General features: G+C 45.6%; 1 protein-coding gene across 3 annotated transcripts in view; it reads left to right on the top strand.

Moving 5' to 3' along the window:
- The first annotated feature begins 9,712 nt into the window (after positions 1–9,712).
- HSPA4 (heat shock protein family A (Hsp70) member 4) overlaps positions 9,713–20,500 on the top strand; it is a 57,944-nt gene continuing 47,156 nt past the window's right edge. Inside the window, exon 1 of one of the 3 annotated variants that reach the window (XM_033181233.1) lies at positions 9,713–10,858. In XM_033181233.1, the coding sequence (XP_033037124.1) occupies positions 10,752–10,858 (107 nt within the window). In that variant the 5' untranslated portion in view covers positions 9,713–10,751. Of the gene's footprint in view, positions 10,893–20,500 lie in introns of all 3 variants that reach the window. The other 2 variants (XM_033181232.1, XM_033181234.1) reach the window with 2 other exon arrangements.

Here is a 20,500-nt window from a genome sequence, read left to right as displayed (position 1 = left end):
AGCTCACTGCAAGCTCCACCTCCTGGGTTTACGCCATTCTCCTGCCTCAGACTCCCGAGTAGCTGGGACTACAGGCGCCCGCCACCTTGCCCGGCTAGTTTTTTGTATTTTTTTTTTTTTTAGTAGAGATGGGGTTTCACCGTGTTAGCCAGGATGGTCTCGATCTCCTGACCTCGTGATCCACCCGTCTCGGCCTCCCAAAGTGCTGGGATTACAGGCTTAAGCCACCGCGCCCGGCTCTTTTCTGTACTTTTCCCTTTATTTGTCATTTTTCTTTTTCTTTCTTGCTTTTTTTTTTTGAGATGGAGTCTCGCTGTGTCGCCCAGGCTAGAGTGCAGCGGCGTGATCTTGACTCACTGCAACCTCCGCCTCCCAGGTTCAAGCAATTCTCCTGTCTCAGCCTACCGAGTAGCTGGGATTATAGGTGCCTGCCACCACGGCTGGCTAATTTTTTGTATTTTAGTAGAAACAAGAGTTCACCATCTTGCCCAGGCTGGTCTCGAACTCCTGAGCTCAGGCAATCCACCCGCCTCGGCCGCCCAAAGTGCTAGGAATACAGGCATGAGCCACCGCGCCCAGCCGCCATTTTCCACTCTTGCCCTTCTTAGGCCATATTCTTTGAGCTGAGGCTGCACCTCCTCCTCTTCATCCTGGCATGCAGGAGGTCTCAGGAACAGGCATTCAGGGGCCTGCCTACACTAGGAAAAGAATGGCCTGTTTCCGGGAATGATCTCCCAGAAGTTCAAGATGTGAGTTTATAGGATTTTAACTGTCATGGATAAGTGTTAAGAGCAGCCTTCCAAAACCAGCCAGGTACCACAGGTCTTCATTCTTTGTTTTCTGATCTGTCCCTTCCTTTTCCAATCTTCTTAATTTATCCCCTCCTCCCTAGATCGGGCACATAGGCATTGTCTCTCCCTATGTTACATGTGCCTGCATGCCCACACACCCACAGCTGGGCTTGTAACTTTAAATTCACAGTCCCTTTGCAATCTGGCTTGCAACGTCATATTTAAAGTCCCTTTGAAGCTACTCCATGTACTCCCTGAACACTGAGTTAAGATTTGACCAAATCAGACCCAAACAAATGAAGAGTAATGATGTACCTAGAGAAAAGGTTGGTTGGTCCAGGTACCCTGTATTCTATAGTTAGGCCATGGTATTCGGAATCCTATTTTTTGATTCCATCTTATCTTCTTATGGTGTATGTGGGTTTTTGTTTTGTTATTTTTATTTATTATTATTTTTGTGACGGAGTCTCACTCTGTCACCAGGCTGGAGTGCAGTGGCACAATTGTTTTGTTATTTTTAGGTGGTTTCACTTCATCTCCCAGGTTGGAGTGTAGTGGCATGAATAGGGTTTACTGCAGCCTCCATCTACTGGGCTCAAGCAATCCTCCTGTCTCAGCTTCCAAAAGTGCTGGGATTATAGGCATGAGCCACCGTGCCCAACCTCCTGGTAGTTTTGAATTAAAACAGCATCCTGATTTGGCCTGTGGTAGGATCTCTAGAGGGATTCAATATGCTGCCACATAACTTTCCATTCCTTTAAAAGGGTTCTGTTATTAATGTTAAATTCTTTTTGCCACTCTCCAAAAACAAGCCTACCCTAACTGGACTAGATAGTGCATAGTCGGCCCCTTCAGCAAAACGGTAAAGTTGGTAACGTTTGTCTGCCTTTGCCCCTTTGAGCTTTCCTTCTTGTGCTTGTATTACATGTTTCTTCCTAAACTCCTCTCATTTCTGTGGTTATCATTTGTCTTCATTCACATGGAGATCTCAGACTGTTACTCTGTCTCCTAACCTTGGAAAGGAATTTTACTTTGAGAGAGGATGCCCTTGGAAAGAACACGAGAAGCCCTAATGGAGATATTTCAGGTACAGTTCTAAACTACAAAAAGTGATTTTTTAATTTTATTTATGTATTTATGTATTTATTTATTTACTTACTTATTGAGATGGAGTCTTGCTCTATCGCCCAGGCTGGAGTGCAGTGCACAATCTCGGCTCACTGCAACCTCTGCCTCAGCCTCCTGAGTAGGTGGGACTACAGGTGCGCACCACCACACCTGGCTATTTTGTATTTTTAGTAGAGACGGGGTTTCACGTTAGCCAGGCTGGTCTCGAACTCCTGACCTCAGGCAATCTGCCTGCCTAAGCCTCTCACAGTGTTGGGATTGCAGGCGTGAGCCACTGCGCCCGGCCGAAAGTAACCTTTTTAGTACAGGTAGGACACTCATATATATAAAGAAAAGTTTATTAACTTAAATGATCACAGGGTCCCACAATAGACTGTCTGTAAGCTGAGGAGCAAGGAGAACCAGTCTGAGTCCCAAAACTGAGGAACCAGGAGTACGATGTTGGAGGGCAGGAAGCATCCAGCATGGGAAAAAGATATAGGCTGGGAGGCTAGGCCCCTCTCCTCACTTCATGTTTTTCTGTTTGCTTCATGATCGCTTGTGGCTGATTAGATGGAGCCCACCATCTAATCCCCAGCCTGTCCACTTCTAATTCCCTATCCCACTGACTTGAATATTAATCTTCTTAGGCAAGACTCTCACAGACACACTCAGGATCAATATTGCACCCTTCAATCAAGTTGACGCTCAGTATTAACTATCACACTGATACTTTATCAAATTGCAAATATCTACACTCACCGAGGTGGCTCACACCTGTAATCCTAGCACTTTGGGAAGCTGAGGTGGGTGGATTACCTGAGGTCAGGGGTTTGAGACCAGCCTGGCCAAAATGGTGAAACCCCATCTTTATTAAAAATACAAACAAATTGGCCAGGTACGGTGGCTCACGCCTGTAATCCCAGCATTTTGGGAGGCCGAGGTGGGCGGATCACCAGGTCAGGAGATCGAGACCTTCCTGGTTAACATGGTGAAACCCCGTCTCTATTAAAAAATACAAAAAATTAGCTGGGTGTGGTGGCAGGCACCTGTAGTCCCAGCTACTCGGGAGGCTGAGGCAGGAGAATGGCATGAACCTGAGAGACAGAACTTGCAGTGAGCCGAGATCACGCCACTGGGCGCAATAGCCTGGGTGACAGAGCAAGACTCTGTCTCAAAAAATAATAATTAAAAAAACCCAAAAAACGAAAACCAAACAAATTAGCTGGGTGTGGTGGTGAGTGCTTGTAGTCCCAGCTACCTGGGAGGCTGAGGCAGGAGAATCGCTTGAACCCGGGAGGCGGAGGTTGCAGTAAGCTGAGATCGTGCCATTGCACTCAAGCCTTGGCAACAGAGTGAGACGCTTAAAAAAAAAAAAAAAAAGTTTTTTAAGTTTCAGGAATGAGATGGCAGCTGCTGTTACTGCAGTGTAGTTCCCTGTAGGGGCCTATATACTCAGCGACAGGACAGGGACAGGCCACGCCAGAGCAGAGCTAAGTAGGGAGTCATATTGGGCATCAGCATACTAGGCCAATAGGCAGGACTTGGGGGTGGAGTCGGAACATTAGCTGCTAGAGGTGGAAAAAGACCTAGTCTGGGGCTAGGTGAGGAGTGTTGGAGCCAGTGAAAATGTGAGTCATGTCAGGAAAATCACTGATGATCAAGGGGCCTAGATGAAAGGGTTAAAATTTCAGAATAATGTCAGCTTATGTGACCCAGAGAAATCTGTGCAGAGTTCCCACAGCATTTAAAAGTTACAAAGAGGGAAAAGGCTGGGACTATTAATGACACTGCAAGCCACATACATTAAGTGAACCAACGTGAACAAGGACAAAAAAATTAGGGCTTAAGAGAAAAGGCCACTCGATTAGATCATAGTGCTGTTATGTAAGCAGACAGTTTGATAGCCAGAGTGGAGTAAAGACCCTGGGATTTTAGCCAATTTGGAGTTAGAAGTGAACTATAAGGCCAGGAGCGGTGGCTCATGCCTGTAATCCCAGCACTTTGGGAGGCTGAGGCAGGCAGATCACGAGGTCAGGAGATCGAGACAATCCTGACCAACATGGTGAAACCCCATCTCTACTAAAAATACAAAAATTAGCTGGGCGTGCTGGCACGTGCCTGTAATCCCAGCTACTCAGGAGGCTGAGGCAGGAGAATCACTTGAACCAGGGAGTCGGAGGTTGCAGTGAGCCAAGATCGCACCACTGCACTCCAGCCTGGCAACACTGAGACTGTGTCTTAAAAAAAAAAAAAAAAAGAGAGAAGTGGACTGTGATGGTAGTTTTTGTATCAAGAGCATTTATGGGCCTGGCATGGTGGCTCATGCCTGTAATTCCAGCACTTTGGGAGGCCAAGGAGGGAAGATCACTTGAGCACAGGAGTTCCAGTCCAGTCTGGGCAACAAAGAGAGACCCTATATATATAAATAATTAAAAAATTAGCTGGGTGTGGTGGCATGCACTTGCGGCCTGAACTACCCAGGAGCCTGAGGCAGGAGGACAGCCTGAGCCCGGGAGGTTGAAGTTGCAGTGTACCATGATCAAGCCATTGCACTCCAGCCTGGGCAACAAAGTGAGACCCTGTGTCAAAAAAAAAAGCGTTATGCTTAGAAAAATGCTTGAGTGGCCGGGCGAGGTGGCTCAGGCCTGTAATCCTAGCACTTTGGAAGGCCAAGGTGGGTGGATCACTTGAGGTCAGGAGTTCGAGTCTAGCCTGGCCAAAAAGTGAAACCCCGTTTCTACTAAAAATACAAAAATTGGCCAGGTGCGGTGGCTCACGTCTGTAATCCCAGCACTTTGGGAGGCCGAGGTGGGTGGATCACCTCAGGTCAGGAGTTTGAGACTAGCCTGACCAACATGGAGAAACCTTGTCTCTATTAAAAATACAAAATTAGTCAGGCATGTTGGCACATGCCTCTAATCCCAGCTACTTGGGAGGCTGAGGCAGGAGAATCACTTGAACCTGGGAGGCGGAGGTTGTGGTGAGCTGAGATTGTGCCATTGCACTCCAGCCTGGGCAGCAAGAGTGAAACTCCATCTCAAAACAAACAAACAAAAATTAGCTGGGTGTGGTGGTGGGCACCTGTAATCCCAGCTACCTGGAAGGCTGAGGCAGGAGAATCGCTTGAACCCAGGAGGTGGAGGTTGCAGTGAGTGGAGTTCACGCCACTGCACTCCAGCCTGGGCAACAGAGTGAGACTCCATCTGAAAAAAAAAAAAAAAGAAAAATGCTTGAGTAAAAAAAGCAGAAGACTAAACTATGTTCTCCCAGTATTTTTAACCTGGTATTTCTTTTTTTTCTTTTTTTTTTGTTTGAGAAGAAGTCTCCTTCTGTTGCCTAGGCTGGAGAGCAGTGGCACGATCATGGCTCACCGCAGCCTCTGCCTCCCAGGTTCAAGCAATTCTTCTGCCTCAGCCTCCTGAGCAGCTGGGACTACAGGCGCACACTGTCACACCCAGCTAATTTTTGTATTCTTACTAGAGATGGGGTTTCACCATGTTGGCCAGGATGGTCTTGATCTCTTGACTTCGTGATCTGCCCTCCTCTGCCTCCCAAATAGAGATGGGGTTTCACCACGTTGGCCAGGATAGTCTTGATCTCTTGACCTCGTGATCTGCCCTCCTCCGCTTCCCAAAGTGCTGGGATTACAGGTGTGAGCCACTGTGCCCAGCCATTAATCTGGTAGTTTTTTTTTTTTTTTTTTGAGCTGGAGTCTTGCTTTGTGGTTCAGGCTGGAGTGCAGTGGTACGATCTCAGCTCACTGCAATCTCCGCTTCCCAGGTTCAAGTGATTCTCCTCCCTCAGCCTCCTGAGTTGCTTGGGCTATAGGCATGTGCCACCACGCCTGACTAATTTTTGTATTTCTGGTAGAGAAGGGGTTTCACCATATTGGTCAGGCTGGTCTTGAACTCCTGACCTCGTGATCTGCCCGCCTTGGCCCCCCAAAGTGCTGGGATTACAGGCGTGAGGCACGGCCCCCGAGCCCCCAGTATTTCTTATATTTATATTTTTATTTATGATTATACAAAGTTAAAGAGGTTTTCCACAGGACTTCTCAGAACCTTAAACATGGTAATATTAACCTATCGATATCTCCTAGAACAAATGCTGTCCTGTGAAACAGTTTGGGAGGCCAAGGTGGAAGAACTGCTTGAGGCCAGGAATTCAAGACCTGTCTGAGCAATGTAGCAAGACCCTCATCCATTTCCTTCTTTCTTTCCTTCCTTTTTTTTCCTTCAGAGTCTCGCGCTGTTACCCAGGCTGGAGTGCAGTGGCGCGATCTCGGCTCACCACAAGCTCTGCCTCCTGGGTTCATGCCATTCTCCTGCCTCAGCCTCCCATGCAGCTGGGACTACAGGCGCCCGCCACCACGCCTGGCTAACACCTATCTGATGGTCTCGATCTTCTGACCTTGTGATCTGCCCACTTCAGCCTCCCAAAATGCTGAGATTAGAGGCATGAGCCACCACACCCAGCCTCTTTCTCTCTTTTGTTTCCTTCATTTCCTTTCTTTCTCTCTCTCTGTCCTCTTTTCTTTCTTCTTTCTCCCTTCCTTCCTCCCTCTCTCCTTCCCTTTCCCTTCCCCTTCCCTTTCTTTCTTTCCTTCCTTCCTTCCTTCCTTCCTTTCTTTCTTTCTTTTCTCTCCCTCTCTCTGAGACAGAGTCTCTTTCTCTCGCCGAGGTTGGAGTGCTGTGGTACCATTTCAGCTCACTGCAACTCTGCAACCTCCACTCCCAGGCTCAAGCGGTTCTTCTGCCCCTGCCTCCCGAGTAGCTGGGATTACAAATGCGTGACATCAGGCCCAGCTAATTTTTGTATTTTTAGTAGAGAAGGGGTCTCACCATGTTGGCCAGGATGGTCTTGAACTCCCGACTTCAGGTGATCCACCCGCCTCAGCCTCCCAAAGTGCTGGGATTACAGGTGTGAGCCACTGTGCCTGGCTACAAGATCCTTGTTTTTACAAAAAAATAAAACAATGAGCTGCATGTGGCAGCACATGCCTGTATTCCCAGTTACTCAGGAGGCTGAGGTGGGAGGACTGCCTGAAGCCAGGCTGCAGTGAGCTATGACTGTGCCACTGCACTCCAGTCTGGGTGACAGAACATGATCATCTAAAAGAAAAAGAAATCGAGAAGCAGTATAGTTGTGAGAAAGTTGTGTGATCTTGAACAAGTTCCTTAACCTTATCAGGTCTCTATAAAATAGGAAAAATAACACCTACCTGATGGCTTTGCTATGTAAAGGAATTATGATATTGAAATCAGTAAAATGTCTGCCATAATGCTAGCATATGCTGTAGGAATGCCAGAGACATGGTAATTACCATTATTATTGAGTTATTGGAGTTTTAGAGTTTAAGAAAGGGTTGTTGCTTTGACTAACGGCGTTGATCCACTCACTGTAAGATCAGGGAGGTCAGAAAAATCACCATTACCTGAGGAAGTAGTTTCCTTGTGAAGCAAAAAAATTGCAGAAGCTGCTCCAAAGTGTAGGGCAGGATTCCACTGGACACTTGTCAGGGAGAAATATGAGTCCCCAGTTAATGGAGAATCTTTTGTCTTTTGGTGGGCAGCCTATGAACACTGTATATTTAAAAACAAACACTTCCATGATTGCTTAGGACTAAATTTAATCAAATTTGAGAGTGGCATTTAACAACTTCCTGCTTCTAAAATACTTAAATACTTATGATACTCTGCCAAATGGAAATAATTTGTCCTCTGATCACAGTTATCTCCAACGTTAAATATTCTGGACACTTTGTTGGTTCACAATTGTGATTCTTGGAAACTTGCCACTTTAGATTCTTCAGAATTCTAAAATAACCTTTTCCTGACTTCAGTTATTTAAATATCCCAGAATAATCTCTTGAGCTATAAGTTTGATGATCCAGGAAACTATTTATAGCAGGATGAGTACTCTCTGTGACTGATGGTAGTTATGTTTTATTTTGAGAAGGACAAATCATTAAAAAGATTGATAGGGCTGGTGGTATTTTAAACTGAAAGCAGTACCAAGGCAAACAAGGTAGTTGAGGTATGAAGTTGGAACATAATAAGATATGGGTGTACTTTTCATCAATTTAGCTAAGACCTAGGGAGGTCTTCCAATAGACGGAAGGCAGAAACAGGCAGTAACACAGACAGTGATCTTTAGGTCCGCTGGACAATTTAGCCTAGGCAGCTCGGGCTCTTTGCTCATTGATTAACAACTGAGATAAACAGATGGAGACAGGACTGTGTCATAATTAAGGTCAACAGTATCCTTGGTATTATTGATAATGCCCCTAGGTAGGAGAAAAACAGACAGAGGAAGGAAGGTCAAGGTCAACCTAACTTAAAAAAACTTTAAAAAATTATGGTAAAATATACATAAAATTTATCATTTTCATCATTTTTAAATGCACAAATCAGTGTCACTGATCATGCACATTGTTATGCAACTATCACCAGCATCCATCTCCAGAACTTTCTCATCTTCCCAAACTGAAGCTCTGTATCCCTTAAACTCTCCATTTCACTCTACTCGTGAAACCACTTTTCTCTCTTTATGTAGTTGTCTATTATAGGTGCCTGATACAAGTGGAATCATATTACATTCTGAATATAAAATTTAAAAAAATTTAAAAATATTGATTTTTTTGATTTAACTTTTCACTTAGCATATTTTCAAGGTTCATTAATGCTGTAGCATTTATCAGACTTTCCTTCCTTTGTCTTTTCAAGGCTGTATAATGTACTGTTGCACGTATACACTAAATTTAGAAAACTAATTAATCTATCAATGGACATGTGGGTTGTTTCCTCCTTTTAGCTACTGCGAATAAGCTACTATGAACATGGGTATACAACGTACAAATATGTTCCTGCTTTCGTTTTTCCAAAGGCTGCTCCTTGCTGCCTCCACTCTTTTTACTACCAGTACCCTTTTACAGGTAGCACCTGGTACTTGTCTTTGAAGCAAAAACAGGTTTTAATTAGGCAAAATGTGAGAAATGTGTGGCCATTTGCAAGTTTTAATGGTAATCAACCCGGGTTTGGGGTTGCTCCTATAGAGTGAAGTACCTCCTGAGGTGGCAGGAAATGCAGGTATTTAAAGGAAAGGGCATACCAGGGCAATGTCATTTCTTCTTTGCTCATTCACTTTTAAAATGGCTGAAGGGCAGGTACTCTAGCCTTGAGACCTTCAACTCATGGTGTACCCTCCAGCAACAGAGAACTTCTTTTTAGTCCTTAAACTATGGTCTCTATTGCTAATTTTTCAAACTTGAACACAGCCTTTTCCTTTTCTGGGAAGTTGTCCTAGTCTCCACCATTCTGTGCATATAGCACTTGCCCTTCTGTACTGGGGTCACCTTTACTTGTTTAGCTACCCGCATGATGGGGATGATCCTGGTTTTGTAGAGGTGAAACTTATATACCATTGGGGGGCCCTAAAAATAAACAAAACAAATAATTAAAATGACAAATCCCAACACATTACTAGAGACTTGGAGATTCAGATTCTCCTTCTTAGATCTCTCTGGGTAACTTTTTAGAAATGCTTACATAGATTTGCTTCCTAATACCTGGGGCCCATGCTTTCTACAGTCTACAGTAACAGGACTGGAGAAAAACACCCGAAACTCTATGAACAAGAAATTGTCGATCCCACGGAAGCCACTGTAAAACCAAAGAGGAAAGATGGACCGAACCTGAACTGGTTCCAATCTAAACCCTTCTTGGGATTACCCCTATCCAGGCCCCTCCCTCACCACACTCCTCTTATGAGGGAACCTCACCATAACTCTCAGCAACTACCTGTTCTCCCAGGAGGCCATGCAAGCGAAGGGCCCTGAAGCTTAAGATTTATTATTAGCTTCATAGAAAGGTCTGAGCGGACCTTTCAGGCCAGGCAGCGTATCACTTGCCTGTGTTCCTTGCATCCAGGTTAGGGCCTACCACAGGGTAGGTGCTTGGAATGCGCTGGGATTAAAGGCTTAAATCCTGCAGGCCCCTCAATCTGATCTAAGGACACGAGTGGCTTAGAGAACGGCGCGACAAGGCTGACCGAAAGAAAACAAGATGGTGAGGCTAGGAGTGGGCTCCTTCCCTGTGCTGGTGAGGGTGTGATCTTAGACTCTTGACAGAACCGGACATAAGGGCCGCGTTCCAACGGCGGCCTTCTCTACCGGGGATAAGAACAGAAAGCACCCTGTGGGATCTGCAGAACACCTCGCGTCTCACTCCAGGCGTCCGACAAGGTGGAATGCAAGACACCCCACTACCGGAAGTGCCTTTGAAATTAAGAAAAACGGCGGAAGTGGGCCGCAGCGCTTCCTCAGTATAGTCCCTCAAGTCGGCTCGCCTACTTTCTACGGGAAAGGGAGGTGCTTCACATTTCCATACAGCTGTGCAGCGCCGCGGATTCCATGCGCAGGCTCGGTTGGCCAGTTGCACCTCCCAGTCATCTTTTAGCCACACAGTACTTTCCCAGGTTCTCGAGCCAGGACGTGATGTATTCATACGTACTGGGGGAGGGACCTGAAGGGGAAAAGCGTTTGAGCCGGGATATCGCGAGAACATTCCGTTCTTTCGTAGTTCTCGTGCTGCGGCTCAGCTCTCGTCGCAACGAGATCTTTCGAGATCTTCTCCGCCCCCGCTACCGGCGCCTCCTCTGCGGCCACTGAGCCGGAGCCGGCCTGAGCGGAGGTCTCGGCTGCAGTCCCCACTGGAAGGACCTAGGCGCTCGCGTGGACGCCGCACGCCCCTCAGTAGCCTCGGCCCAAGAGGCCTGCTTTCCACGCGCTAGCCCCGCCGGGGTCCGTGTCCTGTCTCGGTGGCCGGACCCGGGCCCGCAGTACCCAGCGCCATGTCGGTGGTGGGCATAGACCTGGGCTTCCAGAGCTGCTACGTCGCTGTGGCCCGCGCCGGCGGCATCGAGACTATCGCTAATGAGTATAGCGACCGCTGCACGCCGTAAGTGTGGGCCGGGCCGGCCGCGTGCACTGGGGTGAGGAGCTAATCCTTGTTCCAGTCTGGGACCCTCGCTGCTTGGGGAACGCGGGCCGAGGAGTCGCCTCCGTTCCAAGCCGAGGTCCCGGTGGGTCAGGGAGGACACTAGGGGCCGCGACCCACTATGAGCGTGGGTGTGTGCTAAGCGCGAGGCCTTTTCCCTGGCGACCAGCCGGCCTAAGGAAGGCTTCTGGCCGGTACTCGGACCAGCGAAGGGCACAGATAGGAACTGGAAGGACTGCAGGCGTAGGATGTAAACGGATCGCGGTCGTTTTCTGGAGGGCAGAGACCAGGCCCAGGTCCTACTGAGTCTTTTGAGTCCAACAGAGAGCTCAGAACTTTGCACACAGCAGGCGCTTAATAGTTGAACGGGTTCTGGGGCTTGCCAGCCTCGAGACCATGGATCGGTCAGCGTCCCACGTGAGTGGGGGCGGGGCAGCGCCCGGAAGAGAGTGAGCTGGAGCAGCCTCAGGCCCGGATTGCGGGTGGACTCGGGATCTTGAGATTGGGGTGGCACGGATAGGAATTTAATAAAACCGGTGCTCTTACGATAACTTTACAATCGCTTTTGTTTTCCACATTATTTCGGGGTATTGTACTATATTGGGTCATCCTCTGTTTTGTGCGCGTTAACCCCTCAGGGTTGCACTTTCATGATAATGCATTCTAACAAGCGTGTTGGCCACTGTTGTTAGTGGCTCAAGGGCCCTCCTTGACTTCTAGAACCCATAGTAAGTTTTGGGACCAGCATAGACATAGCTCTAAAAAATGGTGAGTCACTCAGGTCATTCATTGGTTACAGTAAAAGAGTCTGCCTTTTGAATACATGTAGATACATTTTAATCCATTGTCATGTTCTTAGACAAAATCTTGTAAGAAGTTCTGTATTTTCCATTCAGGGTCTCAATTTTTTTTTTTCTTTTTTTTTTTTGAGGCAGGGTCTCACTCTGGCTGCAGGCTGGAGTGCAGTGGTGCGATGTTGGTTCACTGTAGCCTCGACCTCCCTGGCTCCTGGCCCAGGTGATTCTCCCACCTCAGCCTCCTGAGTAGCTGGCATTGCAGGCCTGCGCCACCATGCTTGGCTAATTTTCTGCATTTTTAGTAGAAATCGGGTTTCACTATGTTCACTCAGGCTGGTCTCGAACTCCTGGTCTCAACCAGTCCTCCGGCCTCGGCCTTCCGGAGTGCTGGGATTACAGGCATGAACTGCCGCGCCCTGTCCAGGGGCTCAGTTGTTACTGATTGATTGATTGAGACGGAGTCTCGCTCTGTCGCCCAGGCTGGAGTGCAGTGGCATGATCTCGGCTCACTACAACCTCGGCCTCTGGGGTTCATGCGATTCTCCTCCCTCAGCCTCCTGAGGAGCTGGGATTACAGGCGCGTGCCACCAAGCCCGGCTAAATTTTGTATTTTTAGTAGAGAGGGGGTTTCGTTGGATTGCCCAGGCTGGTCTCGAACTCCTGACCTCAAGTGATCCTCCCGCCTCGGCCTCCCAAAGTGCTAGGATTACAGGCGTGAGCCGCGGTGCCCGGCCCCAGGGGCTCAATTCTAAGGTCCATTATTTTCACCCTGAATTTTTGTCACATTTCTTCAGCAGGTTTCAGCCAAACTAGATTGTTCAGAAGTCTCACATTTCCCTTCTGATTGTCAAATTTCTGCACCCTCCCCACCTCCTAACCCAGGTGTTTCCCCTGAAAACTCATCCCAGAAACCAAAACTGTAGTTCACTGTCCCTTTGCTGAGTTTAGTCTTGTTAGCAGCTCTATTAAGGTGTCTTTTTTTTTTTTTTTTTGAAAAGGAGTCTCGCTGTTCCCTACACTGGAGTGCAGTGGCGTAATCTCGGCTCACTGCAGCCTCTGCCTCCTGGGTTCAAGCGATTCTCCTGCCTCAGTGTCCTGAGTAGCTGGGATTACAGGTGTGCGCCACCACGCCTGGCTAGTTTTTGTCTTTTTTAGTAGAGACGGGGTTTCACCATGTTGGTCAGGGTGGGCTTGAACTCTTGATCTCAAGTGATCCGCCTACCTCGGCCTTCCAAAGTGCTGAGATTACAGGAGTGAGCCACCGCACTTGGCACAGTTTTATTAAGGTTTAATTCATATACTATACAATTTATCCAGTTGAAGTGATCGTTTTTAGTGTAGTCACAAAACAGTGCAACCATTACTGTAATCAATTTTAGAACATTTTCATCACTCCCCCCAAAAGCCCTGTGCCCTTTAGCAGTCTATTTTCCCTATTTGTATTTTTTAACAATGGGTAGTCTAACTTGCATCTCCAGGGAAGTGTATTGTGTTCTTTTTTTAAGTATTAAAGTTTGTTTTTAAGCATTTTAGTATTTATTTGAGAATATCTTTGGATCCGTGTTTTCTTGGTCTGTAAAATGTCTCCCCCAAGGAACTGAAAAAGCTAAAGTGCTGAGTTAATATATTTAGTGGCTTGGTCCTTTCCTGCCCTGTGATTGAACACACTAGAGCTCCAAAGGAGGCACAGGAAGAGAATCCCAAGTATTGGGAAGAACAGTGTTCCTATCCTTTCTTTTAGATGATTATCCCATGCTTCTGTTTTTCTTTTAGAAAGACAGTAGCTGCAACAATTATACCATGAATTGTATTCGAAACTGAGTTGTTTCAAATAAAAAATTTGCCTCAAAGACACTGATGTATGACCCCATACACCATGAAATTGTAATAAGAAAATTCCATTTAAATACTTTGATTTTCCTTACATGTTTTCTTTATATTTTCTTTCCTAGTTTTCATCGACATACAGCCATGCCATACATTTCAAGTAATTTCTGAACTGTATGACTTTGATTCACTTTGATTACTCTGTGTTGGAGTCTTGGGCTAAATAGAAAATGGTAGCAGGAACGTTGATTTATTTTTATTTTTTTGGTAGCGGTTATGGAGGAGGGATTTGGAGCTCATACGTACAAAAAGACTGCATGTTGTGGGTTTGTTTTAACGTGAGAGTGGAAATGAGATGCAAGTCTTAGAGGGTTTGCTATGGTGGAAGTACCTCATTTTCAGATTGTGGGTGTAACAATCTGGATTAGGTTTTTGAGGAGCCAGTGGAGTCTCATCCAGAAGAGACCCTTGATTTTCCACCCTATTTAGGCTTCCTTCATTTTATCAGATGTTGAGTGCCTCTGATGTGGTAGCCATTTTTCTGATAACTGGAGGTACTGTCGTGAACAAATAAGATCATGTTATTATGGACGTGGCTGATGGATTAAACTAAATACTAAACGAAAATATATAGTAATTACTAATGTGGTAAAGGGCAAGGTGGAAAAGTACATAATACAGTGAGAGTATAGAATAAGTGGGTCTAATAATTTAAATTGGATGAAAGGATTTGGCACGATAGCTTATGCCTATAATCCCAGCACTCCGGGAGGCTGAGGTAGGAGGATCGCTTGAGGTCAGGAGTTCGCAACCAGCTTGGCCAACATGGTGGAACCCTGTCTCTACTAAAAATACAAAAATTAGCCAGGTGTGGTGGCCGGCACCTTTGGTCCCAGGTACTCTGAAGGGTGAGGCAGGAGAATCACCTGAACCTGGTAGGCAGAGGTTGCAGTGAGCTGAGATCATGCACTGCACTCCAACCTGGGTGACAGAGCGAGACTCTGTCTCAAAAATAAGTTGGATAGAAGGTGCTTTGAAAGAAATACCATTTGAGACCTGAGGATGAGTAGGATTTTGCCTTGGAGGTCACAGTAGGTTTGAGGAAGTGTTGTTGCAGGCAGAAGGAACAGCAAGTGGGAAAGACCTGAGCAGCAAGAGCTGCATCCTTGATATATTGAAGAGCAGCCATGACTCTCGCAGCTGCTTGAGAGAATGTTGTGAGATGAATCTGAGGAATTAGGCAGAGCCTTGTAAATAATAATAAGGATTTTTATCTAGGTGCGGTGGGAAGTGATCCAGTATTTATTTTTTGAGACGGAGTCTCGCTTTGTCACCTAGGTTGGAGTGCAGTGTTGTGATCATGCACGTACACGTGGCTAATTTTTGTATTTTTAGAGTTTTGCCATGTTGGCTAGGCTGGTCTCGAACTCCTGGCCTCAAGTGATCTGCCCGCCTTGACCTCCCAAAGTGCTGGGAATACAGGCTTGAGCCACCATGCCCGGCCTGTAAAATTCTATATTATGGCTCTAACATGTTTTCTTCAAACAGGTTATTTCTAATTTTTTGCTGTTACCAATAGTTCTTCAATAAGTAGCCTTACATATTTATGTTACGATGTTAATGTTTTTGTTTTTGTTGTATAGATTTCCAGAGGTGAAGTTGCTATGGTAAGGGATATACTTTATATACTTAAAGTTTCAGTAATATTGCCAGAATTCTTTACTCAAATATAAGGGATTAATTTGCAGTAGGAACAGATGTGATTTCTCTACTTCTTTGGAGATTATGAGAATTATAATGAGTTAAAACTATAACTCATACCTTTTTCTTGCCATAGTGCTCAGAATAATGCCTGGGATTCAGTAAATACTACCAAAGTATTTGCTAATGATACTATTACATCTTGTATTTTTTGTTAATTTTTTATTTGATTAGGACAGTAAGATGAAATCTATGGAAGTTTACGTTTTGGGTTTTGCAACTGTGTACTTTTAAAGTGTAAAAGTTAATTACTGAGGAATTTGCTGTGTTTTTAGGAACTGCAGATCTCAAAAGTATGAGTTGTTTGGTCTGTTTGGTATCAGCCCTTTTTGGTACTTTCTAGTCCATGGCTAATGCAGTAACCAGAGAGTACTCTGATTAATGTCTCTATTTCCCTTCCAGTTTTGCCTATCAGTTGTATTTGATCGTCTAATTATTGCGGTTTCTCTGAAAAGCTCATTTTCTCCTATTGTTGAAAAAAGTGAATTACAGCAACAGCTGTTGTTATCCTGAGAGTAGTTCTGCATACTTTTTTTTTTTTTTGAGACAGTGTCCCATTCTGTTGCTCAGGCTGGAGTGCAGTGGTGCAATCTTGGCTTACTGCAACCTCCGCGTCTCAGGCTCAAGCAGTTCTGATGCCTCAGCCTCCCAAATAGCTGGGACTATAGGTGCATGCCACTGTGTCCAGCTGTGCATAACACTATAAAAATGAAACTATACCTTTTAAAGGATCTGTGCCAATTGCAGTTGTTCATAATATCCTCTCAGAATGTGCATAAATATTGGTCAATAGTCTCTTTTTTTTTTTTTTTTTTTTGAGATGGAGTCTCGCTCTGTCGCCCAGGATGGAGTGCAGTGGCTGGATCTCAGCTCACTGCAAGCTCTGCCTCCCGGGTTCCCGCCATTCTCCTGCCTCAGCCTCCCGAGTAGCTGGGACTACAGGCGCCCGCCACCTCGCCCGGCTAGATTTTTGTATTTTTTAGTAGAGATGGGGTTTCACTGTGTTAGCCAGGATGGTCTCGATCTCCTGACCTCGTGATCCGCCCATCTCGGCCTCCCAAAGTGCTGGGATTACAGGCATGAGCCACTGCGCCCGACCAATAGTCTCTTTTAAGAAAGGGAAAACAGTGATATTCTCTGGCTGAAAAAGGATGTAATTTCTAGGACTTAAAGATTAGAACAGAGAGATCTTAAACTTGATTTGAATTAACTCCCTGCAATTTGGAATGGAGGAAAAGCAGTATCAAACAGCAAATGTGTGAGTACTTCTTAGGAGTTAAGCAGCATCGACTTGGCATTGTGTGTAGTATAGAGGAAGTGTAAGATAGATTCCTGCTGTCTAGTTGTAATCAATATAGTTAAAATATGAATAACATCAGCAGCAGTAAATAGAATGAGTCCAGTTATGGACAAGGCTGTGTGATACAGAACCAAAATATGTTCAAAGGAGATGTAAGCAATGGAGGCTAAAGTGATGAGGAAAGGCTGGAGTGAGACTTGAACAAATAGGATTAGATAATACACGGAATAAAGGATTCAGATAGTTTGAGTGAAGTATAGAAGTAGGAATGAATTAAGGCTGGCGGTGGTGGCTCATGCCTGTTATCCGAGCACTTTGGGAGGCCGAGGCAGGATAATTACTTGAGGAGTTTGAGACCAGCCTGGACCCTGTCTCTACAAAAAATTAGCAGGCTGTGGTGGCATGCCAGCTACTTGGGAGGCTGAGGTGGGAGAGGATCACTTGAGGTCAGTGATCAAGGCTGCAGTGAACCGTGATCGAGTACTACACTCCAAGACTGGGCGACAGAGTGAGAATTGTCTCTTAAAAAACATAACGGGGCTGGGCACGGTGGCTCATGCCTGTAATCTCAGCACTTTAAGAGGCTGAGGTGGGCGGGTCACCTGAAGTCAGGAGTTTGAGACCAGCCTGGCCAACGCGGTGAAACCTCATCTCTGCTAAAAAATACAAAATTAGCTGGGTGTGGTGGTACTTGCCTATAATCCCAGCCACTCGAGGCTGAGGCACGAGAATTGCTTGAGTTTGGGGGGTGGAGGTTGCAGTGAGCTGAGGTCACGCCATTACACTCCAGCCTGGCCAACAAGAGTGAAACTCAATCTCAAAACCCCAAAAATAAAAACAAAACAAAACAGGGCCGGGTGTGGTAGCTTACACCTGTAATCTCAGCACTTTGGGAGGCTGAGGTGGGGGGATCACTTGAGCTCTGGAGTTCGGGACCATCCTGGACAACATGGCGAAACCCAATCTCTACAAAAAGTACAAAAATTGGCCAGGCGTGACTCAAGCCTGTAATCCCAGCACTTTCGGAGGCCGAGGTGGGTGGATCCCCTGAGGTCAGGAGTTTGAAACCAGCCTGACCAACATGGCGAAACACTGCCTCTACTGAAGATACAAAAATTAGCTGGGCGTGGTGGCACGGGCCTATAGTCCTAGCTCCTTAGGAGGCTGAGGCAGGAGAATTGCTTGAATCCAGGAGGTGGAGGTTGCAGTGAGCCGAGATGATGCCACTGCAGTCTAGCCTGGGTGACAGAGTGAGACTCTGTCTCAGTAATATAATAATAATAAAAAAAGAGGCTGGGTGCAGTGGCTCATGCCTGTAATCCCAGCACTTTGGGAGGTCGAGGCAGGTGGATCGCCTGACGTCAGGAGTTTGAGACCAGCCTGGCCAACATGGGAAAAACCTGTCTCTAAAAATACAAAAATTAGCTGGGTGTGGTGGCAGGTGCCTGTAGTCCCAGCTATTTGGGAGGCTGAGGCAGGAGAATCACTTGAACCTGGGAGGCAGAGGTTGCAGTGAGCCGAGATTACACCATTGCACTCCAGCCTGGGTGACAAGAGCGAGACTTCGTCTCAAAAAAAAAAAAAAAAAAAATTAGCTACGCATGGTGGTTGGTGCACACCTATAGTCCCAGGTTCTCGGGAGGCTGAGGTAGGAGGCTTGCTTGAACCTGGGAGGTGGAGGTTGCAGTGAGCAGATATGGAGTCACTACATTCCAGCCTGGGTGACGGAGTCTCAGACCCTGTCTCAAAACCAGAAAAAAACCCAAAATGTGTGTACACATGGGGTTCTGGAGTCTGACGGTCCTAATTTTGAATCATAGACGCTAATACGTTTCTGGGCACATTGACTTGACTTGAATCAGCTCTTCCTCTATACGAATCCCGTTTCTCAGAACATTTAGGATTATCAAGTGTAGGATGCTTAGCACACCACCTGGCACAGAAGGCTCTGTAATGGGAACTATGAAACAAGGAAGCTTGACCTGCTTGGATGAGAGAGGATTCCTGCTATGGATAGGGATCAGGGATGTAGACTGTGCAAAATTTGAAAGTTCTTGTTGACTGGAAAGTAGTAGATATATTTCCTTTAAATGTTCTTGTCATGCTTATTCCATGTCAAAATTCTCAAGGAATAATTCAGCCATTGAAGACTTTTCAGAGCATTTATTGAGGAGAAGCAAACTGATAGTGGTATTATCAGTTTTACTTTTTTTTTTCTTTTTAAGGACTTACTAGATTTATTAGGATTACATAAGAGTATTTACCTAAATGTTAATAGTGGCCCTCTGTGGTGGGGGGAGGGTTGTGGAAGTATATATAGTTTTTATTTTTTTCTTCATACTTTACTAATTTTCTACGGTAAACTTGTACTAAAAAGCATTGAATTAGGTTCTAGTGCTAGCGCTAATATTCAAGCTATTATTTTTGAGTATTCATCTCATTTAAATATTAGGTTTATGTAAGCTTTTAGTTTTCAAAATCCTTCAATTTGTGCTGTTTTACCTTTTTTTTTTTTTTCTGTGACGGAGTTCGCTCTGTCGCCCAGGCTGGAATGCAGTGGCACAATCTCGGCTCACTGCAACCTCTGCCTCCTGGGGTCAAGTGATTCTCCTGCCTCAGCCCCCTGAGTAGCTGGGATTTACAGGCACGCATCACTATGCCTGGCTAATTTTTGTATTTTTAGCAGAGACAGGTTTCACCATGTTGTCCAGGCTGGTCTCAAACTCCTGACCTCAGATGATCTGCCCGCCTCGGCCTCTCAAAGTGCTGGGATTATGGGCGTGAGCCAGCACGCCTGGGCGCTGTTTTACATATTGACCCAATTCAGCAAATTGATCATACTCTATTTTCAGTTGTCCTTTTTTAATGGAAGTAGTACTTTTTTTTTTTTTTTAAATCACACATCAATAGATAATTTTAAAGGTAGCTGACTGGATTTCAGTTCCAGTAGGTGAAACAGTACTTTTTTTTTTTTTTTTTTGAGACAGGGTCTCAGTCTGTCACTCTGACTGGATGCAGTGGCATGATTATAGCTCACTGCAACCTTGACTGTAAGAACTGAGTTTTAAATTTTATTTAATTTTAAATAATTTAAATTTAAATAGCCACATGTGGCTAGTGGCTGTGACGTGATCCCCGCTCACTGCAAGCTCCACCTCCTGAGGTCACACCATTCTTCTGCCTCAGCCTCCCGAGTAGCTGGGTCTGCAGGCGCCCGCAACCACGCCCAACTAATTTTTTTGTATTTTTAGTAGAGACGGGGATTTCACCATGTTAGCCAGAGTGGTTTCTATCTCCTGACCTCGTGATTCACCCGCCTTGGCCTCCCTAAGTGCTGGGATTACAGGCTTGAGCCACCGTGCCTGGCAGATTATTACTTTTTATTTGGGGGTCGGGGTGGGTTGAGAAGGCTTTACAGACAAAATAGATGCCATTTCTAGAGAATACATGAAGGTACTGGGCATTTCAGATGTAAAAAGTGACATAAGCAAAGCAGGAAGATTGGGATACTTTATTCAACTTGTGTTGATTGTGTGGATGAAATACAGCTGGAAAAGTGATTGGGTTGGGAGACGCCTTAGGTTCCATATTAAGGAATATAGATTTTATTTGTTGGTAGTTGGTTTTGTTAGGAAGGTAATTGGAAGCAAGATAGTTTCAAAGTTACTGATGTAGAATAGGAAATTAACCCTTCAGCAGGATTTGCAGGAAAGTTGGGAATTGTAATTGTTTTGAGGAGATAAAGGTTTGAAAAAGGGCTGCAGGAAACAATGGAAGATGAGTAACATTGCTGTTTCGTTATGTTGTGATTGGGGTTATGGTGGGATATACCTTAGAAATTTAGATCTGGTGGTATTTAGAAAAATGGAGGTGTGCCAATTGTTAGGCTTATGCTAGGCAGCCTTTTTGAGGTAGAGG

This window comes from Trachypithecus francoisi, unplaced genomic scaffold, assembly GCF_009764315.1.
Source record: "Trachypithecus francoisi isolate TF-2019V2 unplaced genomic scaffold, Tfra_2.0 Lachesis_group2, whole genome shotgun sequence".
In the NCBI taxonomy this organism is placed as follows: domain Eukaryota; kingdom Metazoa; phylum Chordata; class Mammalia; order Primates; family Cercopithecidae; genus Trachypithecus; species Trachypithecus francoisi.
Note: the sequence above shows the minus strand (reverse complement) of the source record. Positions and strands in the feature narration are given on the sequence as shown.